General features: G+C 31.6%; 3 protein-coding genes across 4 annotated transcripts; all 3 read right to left on the bottom strand.

Moving 5' to 3' along the window:
• Positions 1-9532: 9532 nt before the first annotated feature.
• Positions 9533-10108, bottom strand: LOC145627581 (uncharacterized). Its single transcript, XM_081679948.1, has one exon. The coding sequence runs from the start codon at positions 10106-10108 to the stop codon at positions 9533-9535; it is 576 nt and encodes a 191-aa protein (XP_081536074.1).
• A 1207-nt stretch (positions 10109-11315) lies between these two features.
• LOC145626596 (uncharacterized) lies at positions 11316-16559 on the bottom strand. Its single transcript, XM_081679051.1, has 10 exons — positions 15944-16559; positions 15678-15744; positions 14505-14803; positions 14351-14413; positions 13448-13939; positions 13304-13369; positions 13029-13190; positions 12648-12864; positions 12148-12495; positions 11316-11974 (listed from the first exon to the last, which is right to left on the bottom strand). Exons 1-10 carry the CDS (start codon positions 16472-16474, stop codon positions 11862-11864), a joined length of 2358 nt encoding a protein of 785 aa, XP_081535177.1. The 5' UTR covers positions 16475-16559; the 3' UTR covers positions 11316-11861.
• A 3534-nt stretch (positions 16560-20093) lies between these two features.
• On the bottom strand, positions 20094-22462 carry LOC145626597 (putative GPI-anchored protein At5g19250). 2 transcript variants are annotated; one of them, XM_081679053.1, is made up of 3 exons: positions 22245-22462; positions 21993-22148; positions 20094-20714 (listed from the first exon to the last, which is right to left on the bottom strand). In XM_081679053.1, the coding sequence occupies exons 2-3, from the start codon at positions 22075-22077 to the stop codon at positions 20224-20226; spliced, it is 576 nt and encodes a 191-aa protein (XP_081535179.1). In that variant the 5' UTR covers positions 22078-22148; positions 22245-22462; the 3' UTR covers positions 20094-20223. The 2 variants fall into 2 exon arrangements, with proteins under 2 accessions (XP_081535179.1, XP_081535178.1); XM_081679052.1 differs by having other exon boundaries at positions 20094-20717.
• Positions 22463-22875: the final 413 nt, after the last annotated feature.

The raw sequence follows: 22875 nt of genomic DNA on the forward strand, positions 1-22875 counted from the left end.
TATATATGCAATTGCCTCCAGGGTACGGTACTTCGACACTTGGCAAAGTTTGCAGGTTGGATAAATCTTTATACGGCTTGAAACAAGCCCCGAGACAGTGGTTTGCAAAACTGTCTAGTGCTCTGCGAGGTTTTGGGTTTAAAAACTCATATGCTGATTACTCTCTATTTAGCTATGTACAGGGCAATGTCTCTTTACATGTTCTTGTCTATGTCGATGATTTGATAATTGCGGGCAACTCTCATGATGCCATTGTTCGTTTTAAAGCCTATTTGAGCAAATGCTTCTATATGAAGGATTTGGGTTCGCTTAAGTACTTCTTAGGTATTGAAGTTGCTCGGAGTCCCGAGGGCATCTTTCTTTCACAACGAAAGTATGCTCTTGATATTTTGACTGAGGCAGGAATGTTGGGTTGCAAACCCATTGATACACCGATGGAGCAGAATCATCGTCTTGCACATGCTTCCGGTGAGCCGTTTGCTCAACCGGAACAGTATCGTCATTTGGTTGGTTGTTTGGTTTATTTATCGGTCACTCGACCGGAGTTGAGTTATTCAGTGCATGTTTTGGCACAGTTTTTGAGTGTTCCACAGGTTTCTCATTGGGATGCGGCCATTCGTGTCTTGCGCTATCTTAAGGGTAGCCCGGGACAAGGTATTTTGTTGCGACCTACGACAGATTTACGTTTGACAGCGTTTTGTGATAGTGATTGGGCGGCATGCCCGTTGAGTCAGCGTTCCTTGTCAGGTTATTTTGTTTTCTTAGGTCGTTCCCCTGTTTCGTGGAAGACTAAGAAACAGCCCACTGTAGCCACATCCTCATCTGAAGCCGAATACAGGTCTATGTCACTCACTTCTCGTGAGTTGAAGTGGTTGAAAATGTTGTTGTTCATTCTTGGTATTAAACATTCAAAGCCTATGCAGTTGTTTTGTGATAATCAGTCGGCTTTGCATATAGCCAAGAATTCGGTATTTCATGAGCGTGAAGCATATAGAGGTAGATTGTCATTTTGTTCGTGATGAGTTGATAAACGGTAATATTTCTACCTCATATGTTCCGAAAGGTCATCAGTTGGCAGATATTCTCACCAAAGCTCTTGGACGTCAACAGTTTGGTTTTCTTTTACGCAAGTTGGGCATTCGTGATTTACATGCTCCACCTTGAGGGGGAGTATTAGAGTTTGGTTTGATTGATTTGTTATATTTATGTTAATATTGTATATTTGGCAAGTCGATCTTGTTAGGAGTTTTAGGCAAGTTAGGTATTCCTTTGTATTCGGTATATATTTGTGATTAATGGAATATACGAGGCTAAGCCGTTTTCTCCAAAATTTCTTCACTTTAACACAGCGGGGTGCTGACTTAGTTCGCCATTGATTCATTTTTTGTTTGAATGAGCCACAAAGACAATATAAAAACCTATAATGCACAATATTAACCCCTACTCAAAACTACTTCAATCAGATATAATGAATATTTATTTTTTTGGTTTTAGGAAGAGAATTTAAAGATATTATTATATAGTGATGGATGATGAATGAATGATTAATCATTAACCTATACTAAAAGCGAACCTAAAATGACACTTGTCATAATCTCATTAAAAAATTTCCCGCCCATTTTACTTTCTATTTTTACACGGATACTTTAAGGAAATAATTTAAAATATCTTTCTTCCAATTAAAATTCTTAATAATAATTAATCTCCATATAAACCCAACTAATATATTTTTACATATAAGTAATCTTTTATTTGGTATTATTTTTGTAAAAAAAATGAGGTAAATATTATTAAACAATACTGCTATATATTATTTTAGTCTTCGATAATACATTAATACTATAAACTTTTTTTTCTTCCAATTTTGTTACTTTTGCAATAATGTTTATTTCAATTAAAAATAAAATAATTTTGTTAATATATATACACTTTATTTTCTACTCTTAAAAGTCGTACCAATACTAACGTAGCATGTACGGGTACTATCCTTAGAATTTTTTTACAAAAAATAAAAACTTCAAAGATTTTTTTTTTCCTTAAATCAAGTCTAAGTGTCACTAATCTTGACATTGATAGAGTTACATATAAAATTAAAGTTATATTTATTTTTCAATTAGTATTATGAGTTTAAGTTTTTTATAAAATTTAATGCAATAACTCTTTATAAAATTTAGGAAAATGCTATACATAGCCCTAAGGGCTACATATAAGCATTTAATTTACTCTTGAAAATTGTTTAAATTTAAAAAATCATGACAAAAACACACTAATTACACCAATCTGCGCGTGTTTTTGTCATGAATTCCTAACTTTATAATTTTTCAAGAGTAAATTCAATGCTTATATATAGCCCTAAGGGCTATGTATAGCATTACCCTAAAATTTAATATTAATGCACGGGATTTAAACTAGTTCAAAGTTAATCACTAATATTTAGTACGGAATAATATGTGCTGATTATCAGCAGTAATTAGGATGCTATATATCAGGCTAATATACACTTGACTAGTGGTTGTTACACTTGTTAGTAGGTTTATTATTCTATGCGTTAGAATAGGCAAAAAGACTTGCGTGGACCTGGTCCACAATAATATTATTGTGGACCCGAGGTCTATACACACGCAACTGACATTATATTGAACATAGTGACCATTATTTTTAACATAGTAACCTTATTTTTAACATAGTAACCTTTATTAAAACTACTACAACGTTTAATAATATTGTGAACTTGAAATACGAAGTTATTATCCTAATTTTAACATAGTGGCCTTTATTATTCATATTGATCAATATATAAAATATTTCATTACAAAAATAACCACTTAGGCCTATATATTACCAAAATGATTTTTATTTCAACATAGTGACTTTTTTTTAATTATAGTGACCCTTTTTTTATTAATAAAATAACCATACTTTCTCTAATGTTAGTGGTCCACAATAAATTAGTGTGAACCAGGTCCATTTAAGAATTTGTATAGAACAGGAAGTTCCCAATTCAAATTTTACTGTTAAGTGGTTTTTTTTTTTGTTTGTTTTTTTTTTTTTTAATAAGTAGTTAAGTAGTTTGCTTGTTAAAATTTATATTCTCAAAATTCAATGAAATCTGTTTACTTAAAGCTGTCAAATATGCATGCTTTGAAAAGATTCTAAAAGATCCTAAAATTAGGTATAAAAAAACTTAGGTAGGTAAAAAAAAACCCTAGCGTCCGTTTCTCTCTTCTTTCTCCTAAACCTAGTCTCTATTGTCAATTTTAAAGGGGCTTCCATCGGATTTCACCGGTGGAAAACCCCAATCTTTATTTACTTTTAAGTTTTTTGTTTTAGATTACAATAATGTCTCCCTCGAAAGAAAGGGTTTATCTCCTTCGAAAGACAAGGTTTTTCGTACTCCTTCGAAAGACAAGGTTTTATTTGTGCTTAATTTGGTCTCCGGTTGTGCAGGGTTACTATTGATTGTGGCTCAGATTCGGGTTACGGAATCAATACAAGAATTTACTTTCTCACAAAATTGCGAAGCGACGACGGATCCACACAAAAAGTTGTATGAGACAACGAATCGAGAATATGCCGAATTGTTATATTTATGTATTTGGATTCTTAGCCCTTCCCAGATTAATTCTTGTTTGATTTTGTTCAATTCGTTTTCTTTATCGTTCATTGTCAATTGTAGATGTCGTATGGCTTATATTAATGAAATTTAGTGTCCTTTAGGACTTTTTTCCAAAAAAAAAAGAAGAAATGGTAGATTAGTTGAGCCACGTCATCAATATATCTAAAAACACAGCACTATAAGATTATAACCCAATTCCACCTAAGCTATAAAAAACCAAGGTTGCATACGACTTGGTGAAAAGCAAAATGGAAGCGTACATAATTACAATCCGTCTTGTGTGTGGCTGACCATACTGTGTACTTATAAAAACAAAGTAATTTTTGTAACATTGTTCAGATAATCCTTGTAAATTTGTAATACTCACCAAGTAACCCTTTATATCATTGACGAAGTAACTCTTTTAATACTGACCAAGTAACCGTTTTAACACTGACCAAGTAACCCCTATTAAACTAACGAAGTAACTCCTATAATGGCTGGCCGTATAAGAATTTGTGATATAATTAAGGTGAATAATATGGATTGTTTTTTGGATGCAATAATCTTGGTATTAAAATGTCATGTGCAACCTTGTTATATATGCAACCTTGTTATATATGCAACCTTGGTATTAAGGTGAATAATAAGTTAATTAATATATATGCCTCATGACTTCATGAGAGAGTGAGGAATAACTCAAGTGAATGGTTAGAGCTGCCTTCCCGGTCCAGATGATCTTGGTATTGATTCTCATCAACAGTCCTTATCGTTCTCTAAACACCAAAAAAAATGTATATACACCTCATCAGGACTCGTTTGGAATAATTAGTAAAAGGTACCTTGGTATTAAGGTGAATAATACTACTTTAATTAATATATAACTATATATGTCATCAAAATGTTATCTCACTTGATGACATATATAGTTATATACTTGGTCAGTATTAAAGGAGTTACTTCGTCAATGATATAAGGGGTGATAATAGTCATATACAAGCTGAAGTAGGCATTACAGAGATAATAGTTTGTTTTCTTTTATTTTTTGTAATGATAAGACTAAAAGGAACTTGGTATAATCTCTCAAAAGAAAAAAAGGAACTTAGTATATAATACAAAAATTAATACTTAGGGCCTGCTCTCTTCATCTTATTTTCAATTCTGTTCAGTTGAGTTCAATTCTTTACTTCCTTATCTCATAAAATATTCAATTCAGTCCTATTCAGTCAATCAGAACAGCATATATACCTTTAGAATTATGTTCCATAGCTCACTTCCTCGCACAATGAAAATCCTTTAAAAACACACGACACACGACACACTTCATATCATACTTTTTAACAACAAACAGCAGATTTGACTTTTAGGCCAATATTATTTGTGCAAGTCTCAAGTCTCAAGTCATAACTCCAATTCTTAACCGCCCAAAATGTTCAAACACTTTGTTATAATACTTCGTCTAGTAGAATATTTTTGACCTATTCTTACCTTCTTCTAACTATGTTTGATCATTCCTCTAACTTTCTTCACACAATTTTTTTCCCATATTTTACTTCATAACTTCCCTCCTTTAGTCACCCCATTTTCCCTTCTATTCTTCCTCACAATAGCACAATATAATGCTTGTTCATCTACTCCATCGTCGAGTTTTGTGCATGTTAGTGATCTTGGCCAGCATCACTTCATGTTTGCATACACAAGTATTGGGAAGTCGTCGCGGTAGATATCAACTTATGGAGAGATCAGCACTAGTAGTAGATCATGCTACTAATCAGAAACAACCACAACAAGAAGAAAGAGTGTCAAATGATGAGATTAACGTTAACAACTTCAAGAGTAGTTGTAGTAGTAATAATACTACTTCATCTGATTTTGAAGGTTTTGTAGGAAATAGTAAAAGAGTTGTTCCTACTGGTCCTGATCCTTTACATAATAGGTATAATTTCTTACTCTCTTTGTCCGAATTTATAGGTCATATATATTGTACTTTTCACATCTTAATTCATTAGTTATTACTAAATATTAAATTGAGTAATTTTCATGGTTTAACTAGGACTTCAAAAGGTTTATAGAATAATTTAAAACAACAACGTGACAACTAAATCTGAATAACATTAAGGTGAAAATTTGTATATTTTGGCTTCTCATTACCTAGCTTGTTAACAATGTAGATCAAAGCTCCAATAAATCATCGTTATTACACAATATCAAGCTTGTTCTAGCTTAGGTTGATATGGAGGTAATTATTCTTAATTGTTAAAAAAAAAAAAAAAAAAAAAAAAAACCTAGACTATATTGTCGGTAAGTTGACCCTTGCTCCTAGACAATATGTAAGGTAATAAGGAGAAGATAGAACCTTCTTTTTTAAAAGTGATACAGTAATGCGTAGTCTAATCCTTGAAAGGGTTATTAGCAACCTTTTTTTTTTTTTTTTCGAAACTTTGCTTTATCTAGAATGCATAATAATTATATGTATTATGTAAGGCATTGGTGTGTATCCTTAATTAAGATATATAATTAGTTACTAATAGCATATTTATCAGAGTAGAAAGCAATGTCGATTTTCTTACATGTATACGAAGTACATACTTGTAGTATATAACAAAGTGGGATATGGAGGTTTTTAATTGATTTCAAAATATATATATATATATATATATATATATATATATATATATATATATATATATATATATATATATATATATATATATATATATATATATATATAGCCAATGTTAGATATCCTTGAATTAGATTAATAGTCTCTATTATAAACTTAATAACAATTTTAAATATTACTGTGTCCCAAAATCAAACCTATAGTAACTTTCAAAAAACTAAACTCGAGTAGTTAAGAAGTCTCCATAGAGCAATAGGAATTTTACATACTCTGTATATATTAGCATGTCTCTTTATTTCAAATTTAATTAAAATAGGCAAATATTTTGTATTGTTTTTTCGTTACTCAATATGAAATCACCTTCTATATCAAGAAAGAGAAAGAGTACATTAATTAATTAGTCCAACATAATTTATGAATGTTCTTTATTCTATACGTCAATTCTTAGTAAGCTAGATATTTACATAAATAAAATATCTAAAATGTTCTTGTATGTGTCATTTTAAATGATTGTCGTATAAATTTTAAACTTTTATAGCACGTATAAAGTGTATTTAAATCCAATGAAACCTATTTTGAACTCTTTTTAATTATAAATGTTTCTTTTAATTTCTTTCAAAAACTAAATGTGACCTACTAGTGCTAAGATATTAGCCAAAATCAACTTTATATAAGCAAAGAGATTTGGAGCATAGTAAACACAAATTTCAAGTTTGTGGGAAACACTATTATGCTTAGGATTTGGCCCACCAAAAATGGGTTAAACACAGCAAACCCTATTTTATGGCTTATATTTCGGCATCACGAGACCTTAAAAAGTCAACCTTGGAGGACCTATTAATAACCCCTCACCACTACAAATGCACTATATTTAACCTTCTTTTTGGGTCACTTTTTATTCTTATTTGGTTTCATTCTTTCAAATTCTTTTGTGTTTGTTGGGCATGGTTCCCACACACTTTCACTAATTGCTCACTTATTTTACTATGTGGTCTTTAATTTGACTTTTATTGTCTCATTTGATGATGCTACATTATTTTTTTGACTTTCTTTAACTTTGTTTTTTCTTGTTAAGTGTGAGTTTTGCTTATGCTTTTGGACCAAGTAAAACCCAAAAAATAAAACTTTTGTAGGTTTATGAAAAACCGCGTAAACAAGAAATAATTAAATAACAGACCAAGTAAAATAATACTCCGTACTAGCTAGCTATTTATTTTAATAAGATAGACAAAAGCTAAGGTGATTGAAGATTAAACTCAATCTTGATCTATCTTCAACGTTCACGGTAATCCAATGATGTGGGGGTAATTGATGATTTGATGGTCAATTGTTAGCTATTTCAGATCACTTGGCCAACTAAAATTGATCAACTGCTGTTATGACATACACAGTTTATATTGATGGTTTGACAATTAGTTGTTTAAAGATATATTTTAGTAGTAATATTGCCTAAAAATTATTCGTAAAAGTAACCCATAAGAACACTTAAAGATGCAAAATGATAAAGTTTGGAAAATATTTTTTCATTTATAAATTGAGAATAATTTATCACACTACTAGGCTATCTTGTTCAATTTAGGCCCTGTTTTCATACGTTTATTTTCAGTTCAGTTCAGCTCAGCTCAGTTCATGTCTAATGATATTGCTAATGATATAAAACCAATTTTATTCTTTTAAACTCTTATTACAACAATGACAATAATAATAATAATAATAATAATAATAATAATAATAATAATAATAATAATAATAATAATAATAATAATAATAATAATAATAATAATAATAATAATAATAATAATAATAATAATAATAATAACAATAATAACAATAATAATAATAATAATAATAATAATAATAACATTTAATAATAATAATAATAATAATAATAATAATTAAAAATAACATTTAATAATAATAATACTATTTAATAATAATAATAATAATTATTATTATTATTATTATATTAATAATATTTAATAATAACATTTAATAATAATAATAATAAGGATTATAACACCACAATTTTTCAAATTTTCATCATAATTTTCATCCAAGAATCCGTTATATGGTGGTGAAATCCAATTTTTTAATTTTTTTGTGGTGTTATGATAAAAATTTGAAAAATTGTGGTGTTATAATCCGTTTTTTGTAAAATTTGTGGTGTTATTTTCAAAAAAATCCTAATAATAATAATAATAATAATAATTTTAATATGTATATTTGCATATACACATATGTTTAATAATAAATAAATAAATAATCAAAGATCACTAATCCGTAGTTAAAAATCACTAATTAATAAGTCCAGTAACGAGAACAGGCCCTAGTATGAGTATGTTTTTATGATATCGCCTTGACATCATCATGGCCTCATTTATCTGTTTTCTTTTTAACACCTATCATAATTCAACCCATTATATTTTTTATCATATAATGTAAAATATATTCTAATAATTATGATTATTATATTGTTGAACAGGGATGATCAGACGTAGATGGGTCAAAAGCAAAGGCCACAAACACAAATCACAAACTTTGTACTAACATGACACTGTTAATCGTAGTATATGGTTGCTCCACTTTCATTGATTGATAAATGATTAATTAGGTGGGGTTTGAAAATGACCACTTCAGTAATTTTATCAATTTTGTACAACAGCAATTATTCATATTACTTTGCCAAATTTTTAAAATATTTTATTTTTAATTTGTGAGTACAAAATTTTATTAATTATCATGCCGTGTTATGCCAAATCACAAACAATACTATAATCGATCACAATGACAAATGACAAGTGACACAATAATACTTAAATAATTAATATTGTCATAGTTTAAAGGATTTAATAATCACATCCATTATTCATTCAAAAATCACCATCGATATCGTTAATTAAACCTCGACAAACGAATTAATAATTAAAACCAACAAGTGGTTGTATCATCAATTCACAAATTATTCCCAAAATCATCCAACTTAAAGAGAATCTTAATAGTGACATATCGATGATTCAAATTGTGTAAATACCATAATAATAGTTAAACACGGATTACTTGTTTTTAAGTTGCATAAATTGTTTTTATTGCCATACTTTATTATTAGGGCTAACAACTTTGTTTGCACCTGCATGCAACGTGTGATAAAAAATCAAACAATAAATCTCAAAAGATTGAAAAAAAAAAACTTTATTATAATAAACGAATATAGTTTAATAGAACTACATATTAATGCAACTCTAATTATTAAATAACAAATTAAAAACAAAGTAAACAAATAATCTAAGTAATAATCCTATTAATTAATAAACTACTTAAAAAACCATGTGATGAATGAGATCAACAGCATTAGTAGCAAGCTGATCAAGTGGTGTAACAATGTCATGAACCCGTTTAATCAACACGTCCCTAGAATGCGAACTTTGCACATAACTTGTACAATGATTAACAGCATTAACCACATTCCTTACGTCGTTAATCATGCTCATCCTCTTCGACTCCTTATCCTGCTTATCACCGCCGTCCAAGTGATTGCTTTCCTCCAATGCTTGGTTCAATCCCAAGACCGAGTTCGCGATAATGGTACTACATTCATTGAGGGAGCTAGCTTCGTGGGATTTAAGGTTGGGTTGTTTGGCTTGGTGTGTTAGTTTGCTAGAGGCGGTTTGAACCTCGGTTATAGTGGCCATAATAGCGAGATTTGTGGCCTTTTTGGGGTGGCTGTTGATGCGGCCGGCTTCAGGGAGGAGGGTGTTTAAGCATAGGTTGACGTTTGTAGCGTCGTTACATGTCTTTTTGACGAATGCTACGTTATGGGAATCAGCTGCGAGTGCAGTAGAGATTGAAAGGAGGAAGACCAAAGCCGAAACAAGGAAAAGTTGATGAGACATTGTATGTGTTGTGTTTTTCTGATTGCTGGTTGTATACTTGTATGAATGGGTTGGATGAATTAAACCTATACTTATAGTGAGGAAAGGGAGCAGACTTTAGGTAGACTTATGATTCTAATAAGTTGGGAATTGAATGAAATAGAATTGTATTAAAGTTGAAGATTATGTAAAATTATTTGATATAATTTGGATTCTAAATTGTGTAGGTAGAAGATAGAATTGTAGTCCGTATACGTAATATTGTACTGTAAATTCATGCAGACCCTATTTAGATATAATTAGGATTTTAAGTAGCCTTAAGATAGAATTGTATTAGAAGCGGTATTCTTAGAGACCTAAATTATGTAAAATTATATTACCTTCATGTTAAAAGTTTTATTATAAGACGAATACAATTAGAATTCTAAGTTGTCTATAAGATAGAATTGTATTAGAAGTGGTATTCATTGAGACCTATAATATGTAAAATTATATTACCTCATGTTAAAAGTTTTATTATTAGACGAATAAAATTAGAATTCTAAGTTGTCTATAAGATAGAATTGTACTCCGTATTGAGTACCTAAAATTATACGAAATTGGAGTACTATTTTTTTCACAATAATACGGTTAAGATTTAGCTTTATTTTTTATTTTTTATTTTTTATTTTTATTTTTTTTTATTATTAATAAAGAATAGCCCATGTAATATGAAAGTATACCATCCCACATAATTATATACTTGGTACATTTACTAATACTTAGATTTTTAAATTGCTTATTTGTTATTTCAGTCATTATATTAAATACCATTGTCCTTTTAAAAAAAAATCATCTTATACCTTGATCATACACTTTGTGGTGATGACTTCGGAGGAAGTTCTAATGCCTAACTGTGAGGCATTTCTTAAGTGTCTAACAAGGCTATAATTGTAATATTACAATTTATGTGGTCGTATTTAAGATGGTCTAGAAGTATTCTTGTATAAGAAGCAGCTCCAGGAGAGTTATCAGTTACTCTGTAGCTTGTACCTCCCAACTCCCTGAGAGTTATCAGTTATTACACTGCACTTTCAGAGAGTTACGATACTGTATTTTAGTCAGAACGAACCCCAGAGTCTTTCAGTTGTAAACTTAATTTATACACAATATAGTTCAAAGTCTCAGACTGAAGAACTCAGCATCCAAGTGAATATACTCATGATGAATAGAACTCATACCAAATGACAAATCGAGTATTTTGTATATCCAAGCGTTACGCAGTACAGTTGTTCTATACAATACATAGCTTTCTCACAAATTTAGTACAATTGTTAAGAGAATTTATTACTGCAAAACTATAAAATAAATTACACATGAATCTATGATTCCTAATGAAGATTGATTTTTATGTTCAAAAATAGATGGGAACATTTCTTGCCAATGTAACCCATCCTTACACATTTCTATACCTGGGGCACTATATTACACTTACTATAAAAGAATGGTGTATCAAATGAAATCATAACAAGATATAGAAGGAAAACAAAAGGGGATGGGGGTACAACCATACAATTGGCTAGAGTTGATTTCGACTTCACCAGAATTTCATATCCCGAACACTTGATCTTTCGTCCCGAGCAATGTGCATAGAGTTCCAACAAGCAGCTGTGTTGCCATTATATTGCTGCTCTGGGGGAAGGGGGGGGGGGGGGGGGGGCAATTTCATGAAACCATTGAAAATTTAGGAAGGTATGCCACAGAGATAATCACAACTTTTCGGATATCTATCTGTTCAGCTGATTTGCAAATTGGGTAATTGGGGAGGAGTAGAGCTGATCAAATTCGCCCACAAATTAGCAAGGTTCAGAAAGTAAGGCTTCTCACCCCAGGTCACTGTCTTCAAGTCTGGTTGGAAGGACAATCAAAACAATATTTAGAATGAAGAAAAAATGAGTAAAGCAAAGACCAAACTTGCAACAAGTTTTTTACACGAATACAAAAATGAAGCTTTGCATGTAAATGATTTTAGTTAGAGGGTGGTTAATAAAGTAAAAAAACTTAGTTGACGAAATTTCTACCTGCCATTATTTCTTGAGGCAGTAGGGACAGGCGACAAATAGATTTATGTTCACGGAAAACACGATCATGCACAGCGACCACATCAATATCACGAATATTCGTAATAGAGGTGACTAATGGCTTCGCACTTTCATTACATTGAAAATCAATACCATCTGACAGATTTTGGAGGGCTCTCTCCAAACCTGAATTTACCCATAAAGCACCGCACTCAAACAAAACACTGAAAAACTGTGAAGGATCTGATGAAGGACTTAATAGTATCCACTGCTTGTAAACTTTGGCTGACAGCCCAAGAATTTCTACAACCTTGTAAATTTCTCCAAGAGCTTGGATAAACTGCTGACCTGTAAATAACCAAGTCTCAATTAAACTTAAGAAATGAGGTTACATAGTCAAGAGACTTCCATAGTATTTATTTCTGTAATAGGTTCACACTCAATAATATACAGTTGTACAGCAAGATATCACCCCACCATAAGATTGTATAGCAAAATACCTCGAGAATCTGACAAAATCTGATGTTGTACATTCTTCTCTGATGCTCTTTTCCATATCGACGCACCATGACTCAACTCTTGAACACAAACATTAATAACCTTAGACCAAGTCAGCACATAAAGCGATTGATCATCAGCTGTACCTAGCAATAGAACTTTCAGCATCGATATTGCATGCCTCAGGAGTTCAGCAGTAACCCTCCAATCACTCACAGCCTAAGTGCATTTATACAAGATTATCAAGATACAAGGCACAATCAAAAGGTAAAGGCGCAACAACTATTTCAGAAGCAAAAAGGAAATAAAACAGATAATGTAGAATTTTGAGCTTAGAGCAAGTAGCTGAAGTGCAGAAATTTTAATTTGCAAGGAAATCATACCAACTGCAGTTTTTTTGTCAATGAAAATTCCGCTTCAATAACATTGAAATTTGGTCCTTGAAGAACGTCGAGGAATTTGTCAAGACAAGTGCTTCTCTCAAGGTCTTTCTTTGAAAAAACTTCCTTAGAAATCATTTTCTCTTCCAATAGTTTAGAAACTTCCTATGAAGGAACAGCAGCAGTATAAGATGAGCACAGAGTTATCTTTGTATGGAGCTAAGGCAACTCAACTAGATTAAATTATATTTTTAAAATGGTGTAAAAGAACAGCTAACCTGCATTTCATCATCAAGAGCTTCTGCTTTGCCTCCATTACCATTTACATCTGAACTTCGAGCTTTCTAACAGCAAGCACATTTCATTTTAGTGTCAAATTATGAATCACTAAGGGATAAGAAAATCGATAGAAGTATGCAAACCTTTAGTTCATCAAGTTGGCATGAAAGAAGAAAGCATAATGAACCCCTCAATTCATCATAAAAATCTATATAAATTTGCAATTCTGGTAACTGTTTCTGAGCCACATTTCCAGGAATAGCTGTGGACAACTGTTCTCCAACTCCATTATCTGAATATGCACCTTTAAACTCCCAGGAATCGTCATCCCAGTCATCATCCTCATCCAACGAAGTTGTTACCGCTGCCTTTGGTGGGGAGTGCACTCCATTTTCGGCAGGTTTTACGGTAGAATCAACTGAAGATGTAAGCTGAGCTTCACTGTACAAATTTGATACAAGATCTTTGATAGATATCGCAGGTTTCTGGCCACTGAAGCTATTCACAGGATTAAGAGTAGGCATTTGGGCCACTTCATTTTGAAGATTCAAGGAATCACTGGATTCTTCAGAATCATCACAGAAGAGGGATAATGGCAGGGCTCCTCTAGAATGTTTTGTTTGGGTTTGCTTCTCCTATATATATGTCAAAATTGATAACTTATAAGAAGTAAAAAAAATTCATTTTTTTACACACTAAATTTATCGTTTAAATGCTCAGTGTGAAACACAACAATACCATCACATGATCTAACAAGAAACAAAGAGAATTCCTCAGCTAAACAGGGTATGCAATTAAGCTAATAAAACTTCAATTTAAACCTAGAACCTACATTCCTCATGTGCAATCATGTAGAAGAAGTGTGAAACAATCAGTAATATGTGCACAATGTCAAAGGTGATGGTGAGTAAATGATTCACAAATCACAATGGGAAATATGGATTTAACATAAATAGATAATTAGTGGTGCTACGGGTTCCTAAAAGATGTACTCGATACATGGGACGGACAATAAACCAGACTTCAAAAAGCATAACTTTGCACACCTGGGCTTCTCCATTTGGTAGCTGAACTTCAGCAGGATTCACATCATTACCAACTTGCTCTTGCTGCAACCAAAATAGATTTTTTTTTTTAAAAAAAAAAAAGATACTAAGGATAATAATTGAAGCTAATCGAATTAATAAATCCTTAAGTCACCTGCTCCTTTGACACAACTTCTCGAGATGCATCTATAAAATCCCCAAAGTCATCAAAATCATCATCTTGATTCATAGAACTTGCACTTATTCCACCTCCATTGTCAATGAGCTCAACTTCAGGAAAGGGATCCCACATGAAACCATTTGTTGTGCTTGCATTTGACTTGATACCAACAGCCATTTCACTGGATTGATGATTAGTCCCGTTTTCATATGGTGCAGCAAAAAAGTCAATAGATTGAGGTCCCAATCCATTAACACCAAGCTTGTGATCAACAAATTGGGAAGCATCCTGACCTATCAACAAACACAATAATTTAAACACGTCAAAACCAATGTCTCTTTTGCCAACAGCAACTTCAACAAATTTACACCTAAATGCATGCACGCAATAGTACTATATCATGATACTATTATCACTTAACAGCTACACCAGCAGCAGCATGCATAATAAGTAAATTATAAACATAGTCTAAAATTAATCAGCATATAGTTACTTCTGAAACAAAGGACAATATCACAACACTCCCAGCAATCACATGGATTGTTATAAACGGAAAAAATGTGTACATATTGAAAGGAAGAAGATGATAAAACTACACAAGTTTTCAAGAGACTTGTTCTTTCCCAAAGTGTAAAATAAAACAAAAGAACTCTCGATAATATTCATGTTTTTCTCTCAATACTCTTCCCTTTATATATTATACGAGTCTTAACTAATTGACTAGCTTCTCCTAAAAGCTAATTCCAACAACTGATTATGCATTGCCTAATGCCTACACTACCCTCCCCTTAAGTTAGTTCATTACATGGATTACCATATGAGTATATGACATATCTTGAACCACAAATTGAAGCACGATGGTAATACTTTTGAGACCCCTCCTCTTTCCCAAAAACTCCTTCATGTAATTGGTTCAAAAGTAGATAATTGTATCACTCTTAAGAGATATACTCAACAAGCATTTCCATGTCCCAAAAAACCTTCAAAATCCTTACTTTTTGTGTCCAAATCTGAACTATACCAACATAAATCGAGTTTTGATTATAGAAACACAAAATAAATAAGCATCTTGCCACCTCATAATCCCCAATGACTTACTAAAAGAAAGCCAACAATCTCAAATTCATTTTCTACATTAAGAGGGGGGGGAGGGGTGTTCAACAATACCGGCCTGCTTTTCTTGCTCCTTTTTCGTCGAAAGCTCGATTTTTGATTTGGATACTACAGAGCCATCCTGTTCCCAACAACAAAGAATATATAGTACTTAGTATGATATAAATTAGATGATACTAATGAATTTCATTCAAATAAACAATCACCTCAAAAATAAGAATAAACCAATAATATGATCAAAATCTACACAGTTCAACAACAACAACAAACCATCTAGAATAATAAGGGTTAAAAAATCAAACAAGAGGAATCAAATTTACCTTTGAATTCCCTTGTTCTGTTACAGAATTCCCAGAAAATGCACCCTTAAATTCCCATTCATCCTCATCTTCTTCTTCATTATTATCATTCTTCTTATTACCATTCTCAATACTCAAATCTGAAGCCACCCCATTAAAATTCATATTAAACCCAGTAAAATCAAAGTTCCCATTAGATTGAGTGTTAGGATTTGGATCAACTTCACCGAACAAGGACAAAGGCGAAGCTCCAATCGCCGGTTTCGTCGGGCCCGGATCAACCCGAATCGGAGATGGGCCAGAAACGGGTTGAGCCCAATTGAAGGAACTTGAGAAGCCATTTTTATCGGGGAGATTGAACTGGGATTGAGAAGGGGTAGATTGAGGGGGTGAAGGATTGAAGAAGAAATCGCCCCAAACGTCGGCGATATTGGAGGTGGAAGTGACGCCATTGATTTGAGATTGAGGTTGAGGTTGAAGATGAGAAGGAGGAGGTGGTGTTGCGAATTTGAAATCGCCGAAGCTGAAGCCGTCTTCTTCGTGTTCCGCCATTGATGGGAGTTGTAAGATTTCGAGCAGAGCTTTCTCTCTCCTGTTTTGTGTTGAGAAGGGTCTAACTGTCAATGATGGGTAAAGGCGCGTTTGGACTCGTTAGATGATCATAATTATTTTAATTTTCATTGATCTTTAAATAATTCGAGCAATAAAAATATGAAAATTTTGTCAAAATTCAGCTTTAAATAAATCCTAATTTTTGTAAGGAAAAAAAAAAAAAAAAAAAAAAAACAATCAAAAACCAAATCTTTTTGAAAAAAATATTGTAAAAACATTCAATTGCTTCAACTATTAACGATTCAGTGATCTGTGATCATTTGTTCTATTGTTGGTAGCAAATTAATAACAAAATTTTTAAATTAGATGATTTTTTACATTATTTTTGTATAAAGTGGTTTTCACAAATTTTTGTTATTATTTTGTACATTGATCAAATGTTGCTCCTAGTAAAAATTGAATTTGCAAAAGTTTCATACTGAGTAATTGAGTATCATCGGTTATAGATAAAATTTATCATATGACCTATTACATTTTTTTTTTGACGGACATATAACCTATTACATTGACATCATGCTATTCAAATTAAAATCATATTAAGTTTAAATAATTCATAATATGTTAAAATTTAACCTAAAATTATTCAATGAACACTTAAAATTAATCTAAAATAATTCATAATATGTTACACTTGGTGTACACAAAATATATATATATATATATATATATATATATATATATATTTTATGTTGATAAATGATCTAGCTTGATTAAACAAATTGGTAATATTGAAAAAGTTGTAATAACCATAAGTCCATAAACCATTTTTTTAAAATAAAAATAAAAATAATTAATACTTTGTTAACATTATATGAATTGCTCGATATAGTTTCAATTTCATTAGATTATTTATTACTAATACTGTAATACATCATAATATTTCAGATGGTTTCATACGTTATACAAAGTTCATGGATAAGGCTTCCTTGCCCTAAGATAGGCTAAGAGGATATAGGTTTATGCATAATAATGTCAAATATAAATACAATATACATACGATAAACACACTAGATTAGAAATAGAGGATAGTACGATTACGACAAAGTGAAAACCATAATAATAAGTAATAATATTTGTACATGTTAAACATCACCGGTGGAGGGGGTGTCGACAATGTAAGGAGAATAAAACATTGAGCAACTCCAATGGTAAGCTAATTGTGAAATTAGCTTGCCATGCCACCTAGGATTGCAAAGCTAATCTACCTTGTAGCTAATTAATCCCACAATGGCTAAGCTAATTTTCAATAATTTTTTTTATTTATTTAATTTTTTTTAATTCCCACAATTTGCTAAGCTAATTAGCTTAGCTAAGCAAATAGCTTTGCCCAGCTAATTTGGTAATGCAATTCCAATGGTTAAGCTAATTATTTATTAGTTTCATAAATTGCAAGCTAGTCCTAATTTTACACTATTGGAGTTGCTCTTAAAAGAACAACTCCAATGGCAAGCTAATTGTCAAATTAGCTTGCCATGCCACCTAAGATTGCAAAGTTATTATTCCTTCTAGCTAATTCATACCACAATGGTAGGCTAATTAATATTTAGATTTTTCAGCTTTATTTTTTAAATAATTAGTATTTTATTAGAGACAATTAATTTCTAAGCTAATTAGCTTAGCTAAGCTAATTTGCTTGGCATTAGCTTGACCAAGCTAATTATTAAATATACTCCAATGGTTGAGCTATTAGCTTGAAAATTATTAAAATTATTAAAAAAAAATACAAAACTTTTTTCGTTTAAAAAAAAAGACCTGAGTAAAACTATATCAAAGTAAAACATAATTTGTGCTAAGTGTAAAAAAACATCAAATAAAAAAGGACACGGTTTTTTTTTGGTATGCCTCACATGTATTTAGGCTTGTTAATTAACGTAAGTTCATGTTAAATGTTGTGCTCAATACAAATACGACAGTTGGATAATGTGTTCCTGCGTTGCAATAATGTTAGTTTTAATTCGATTTCTCCAAAACAAAATTTCTCACATTATTATCCAAACAACTATAAATAGTATAATTTTAACTAATGATTAGGGGTGTAAGTTCGGTTTGCGGTTTGGTTTATAGTCAAAACCAAATCCAATACGAATTAATTCGGTTTCAGAAATTTCAATCCAAATTCAAACTGATTAAGTTTCGATCCAATCCAATCCAAACTTAATTAATTCTCTTTTTAAATTAGAATCCAATCCAAACCGAAATTTGTTCCTTTTTTTGCGACATTCAAATCTGAAACTCGAACTTCACCCAGAAAATTCCTACAACCATTTCTTGTTAACTACATTCTTTGTGAGAGAGTAAGATATTGAGAAAGGAGAATTGAGAATTAGGTTATTTTTAAAGTTTATATATGAAAGGGCCGGGGAAAGTGGTTGGATAATTTGAAAAAGAAAATGGGCATATGGGTCGAATTCGGTTTTCGGTTTCTTTAAACCAAAACCGAATCCAATCCGTAATCCATAATTTTTTTTAATTTTTCCAATCCGAATTCAAAAAAAATCCAAACTGAACTACTAATTTGATTTGGTTTTCGGTTGAGTTCGGTTTTAATCCGAATTACTTTCACCCCTACGAATGCTATATCTCATGCATTAAAAAAAAAAAAATACTTAATTACTTATACGCGCACGGTACGCTACCTTAAAAATAAATACTCCATAATAAAAAGTAGATCAAGAATGTAGCCATATTGGGCGGTCCAAAATAAAGATGAATATTCCAATATTGTACACGTACGTAGTAAAATCTTACCTAGCGGCTTTGTCGACATCATATGAATGCCAATCTGGAATCCGCTAACACCATTTTGGGTGCTGTAATGCTGTTTATATATGTCTATTTCTCACTTTATTGGAAATCGTATGTCACCCTCATCAAACTAATGGAATGTTTATGAATTTGACACCATAATACCATCTGGCCAATATTTTCCTACTGTATTATTCATGCATGCTAGATCTTCAGTCTTCCATGATTTTAACGATAATCAACGCTTAATTTTGTACATAATCTTTCTTTTAGACTTTTCTATATGATCTCCAGGCCACCCTTCAAAAATTTCTATTATTATTATTATTAATTATTGATGATTATTATTATTATTTATTGATTATTATTATAATAATTATTATTATTATTATTATTGTCGTCGTAATAATAAGAGCTTAAAAGAATGAAATTTGGCTTTATATTATTAGCAATATCATTAGACGTAAATTAAGAGCTGAACTGAGCTAAACTAAACTGAATTTCAACGGAAGAGAACAGACCCAAAATAGCGCATATAGAACCTTACCAAGCTAAGAATACCGGTCCAAGCTAAGCTTGTAAATGTCTAATATAGTAATATTGCATGTACATTGTGCACAAAAGAAAGACATAGAAGTATAAAGTTATAAACCAAAATAAAGCTATGATCGATGCGGCATAACTACGTACTACGGAGTACTAACAAAACAATGTGGTTGCAATAAGGATGTGCACATCAAAAACATACAACAATTTTGGTTCAACTTAATTCCATCTCATAGGCTCATAGCGTGCGCTACTTCTTCGAAAATCATACAACAATCCTCACCTAATGACAATATAATGTATTGATCGATGACCCTAATAAAAAGCAAACTACAATGTCTTCTACAAAGACCATGTCCTTCATACATGCAATTGACACGAACTAGCTTAGCTACATACTAAACTAAGAAGAGACCAGCCAAAATAGGCAAGAAATAGTTAAACAACCCGTAAACTACATCAACGGCATTAGAAGCAAAGCTCCCTCCTGGGGTACTTGTTGACAACACTACCACCATCCAATCGTCCTCTGACCCAACACCAGCTCCAGTGAACTTTGTATCATTGATGTACCGAGCAAAGCCAGTCCGAGTATAGTTGGTAAGGACAAGGGTTGGAACGAGTTTTGATACACAAACTGGTAAGATGATGCCATTTGCTGTTGTGTTTGGATTGATTTTACATTTCTTGAGCAGCTTCGGGTAGTTGAGGAACTGGGTTCCGGTGCCTCCTGGTACAGCATTGGCTGGTACGGTCGCAACACAAGGATGATCTTTCATCTCATCGGCTATCTCATCGGCCAGGCATCCCGCTTGCTTGTTTTTGGTTAAGGCTGGGAGTTGTAGGGAGTTTCTGTAGCTGTTTAGACCTTGGAGAAGATTATCTTCTTCTTCTGCAATGCATAAAGATTGTCAACTACTTGCAAAAATTATATTAAAAAAAAAAAAAAAAAAAAAAAAAAAGCATTTTGATGAGGAAATCATGAACCAAATTAAATTTTGGTGTCTATTACTCCTCTCATTGGTCAAGTTCTAAATAAGCGAAAACCGGTTGGTGCTAGCTACAAAGTATTGGCCACTCAAGCAAGCTAGAATAGCTAGATTTCTTTGGAGACTTGTTTGTAAGTAAGTTCATTGGTTATAACACGGTCAATAGTTCATACTTCCTACATATTGATAGTTAATACAACATACCTATTGATAGAGTATAAAAATTAAACGAAATATTCCTAGGACTTCAACCATCAGCTTAAGAATTTGAATTCATACTCTTATCACAAATAAATTAGTTTTCATCGTTTCTTCTTCCTTAACAATTTATAAGATGTATCTATCAGTAATTAATCATAAAAATTATGCTAATTTCTTACCAATAAAGTTAATCATACACTTTTAAATCATCCATTCTTTAAAGACCTTCCTTTTCGTTTAAGCTAGTTCCACTTTCTTTTCCCCTGGTTTTTCTGAATGCTAATAATATAAGACACATTCTTTCTCTTATCAAAGCAAAAAGGGCACACTTTTATATTCCCCCTTCTCCTAGATTTCATTAGTACAACAATTGATCAAGTCTTAAAGAAGATTAGAAATTCAATATTGCTTCATGAATTTTGAATATCAACAAATCTCAAATTTGAGCCTAGATATGCAACACTAATAACCCTAGCTACGGTGTAACCAGCTACATACAAAGCGCGTGTACACCAACTATAAGGTTGGAGGTGCTCAATGGCGCGGCAAATTATTGTCAATTCTAGTGAACAATGCAAAGAAATGTTATCTAGCTCTACCTTCTCCTTAACAAGTCTTACTTCAACTCAAATGACCTTTCTTCACATGAATATATTATGACTTTTGAGAGCATATAATTAGTGTTAAATAGGCTAATTTATATATTTTATGTTAACTAATTGAGTTACTCGAACTCCATATCTAAGTTGTAACTAACTAATAACGACGCTACACAATTATTTTCACTCCAATTATTGGGCATAGAACATAGAACATCAAGAGAAAACTTACAACTTCAATTCATTATATATACTACTCGTAAGTACTAGTAACGTGACAACTAAATCCGAACATGTCGTATATCGGTATATAGTATATTTACATCTAAGAACAACTAATTAAGGAACATAAGATGGAGAGGTAAAGAGTTAACTTACCATCATCACAATGAACCGGGACAAGAAGCAAAAGATAAGCATGAAGTAGAACCACAAAGAAAAAGGACAACTTCTTAGTCGCCATTTTGATTTTTGATCCAATTACTCAATAATTATCCACTTTAATTGTTGATCTTCAATTATAGTTTAAGCAACCTGCAACACATATATACAATAATGTAACTCTCATCATGAATTGAAATTCAATTAAATAAAATTGGATTAACAAAAATATTAACTTGGGAAACTTACCTAAAGAGTTATGGCTTTGTTTTGAGTTATGAATCTCAAGTAAAATGATGCAATAATAGTTTAAGAAGAATTATAAAAAATAAAAAATAAAAAATAAAAAAATAAAAAAAAAAGGTGCCGTTGAATGTTTAAACACGTTGCATACATGCATGGTGAATAACTGATTCGTCAACAAAACAATATTTATCCACTTTCAAAATGTTGTTGTAATACTCGATCTTCACGCTTTAAATTGCCATGCACTAGTGATTTTGTTTATAAAATTACGTATTAAGCCACGTGGCAAGCATGCATGTTAACAATATTGAAATTTCAACATGTATCTAATGTAATGAAATAGTGCAAACACATTCCATAGCTAGCATCTAGTTTAATGGATAACCCAAATTTCATTTTGGAAAATTTGTTTATTATTAAGGTTTAGCATAAATTAAATTATCTTATTTTAATTTACCATACTTATTCACCATATTACCACCTAGTTTGTTGTATACTTCGTGTTATTATGAGGTATCAAGTGAGCAAAAAAAATTAAGGTGCACATGACTTATGAGGAGTGATTGGGTGCATATAAACATATTAACATGTATTTTCACATCAACTTTGTAAGAAAATATAACTTGCACAATAA

Source organism: Chenopodium album, chromosome 4 (genome assembly GCF_948465745.1).
Source record: "Chenopodium album chromosome 4, dcCheAlbu1.1, whole genome shotgun sequence".
NCBI lineage: Eukaryota > Viridiplantae > Streptophyta > Magnoliopsida > Caryophyllales > Amaranthaceae > Chenopodium > Chenopodium album.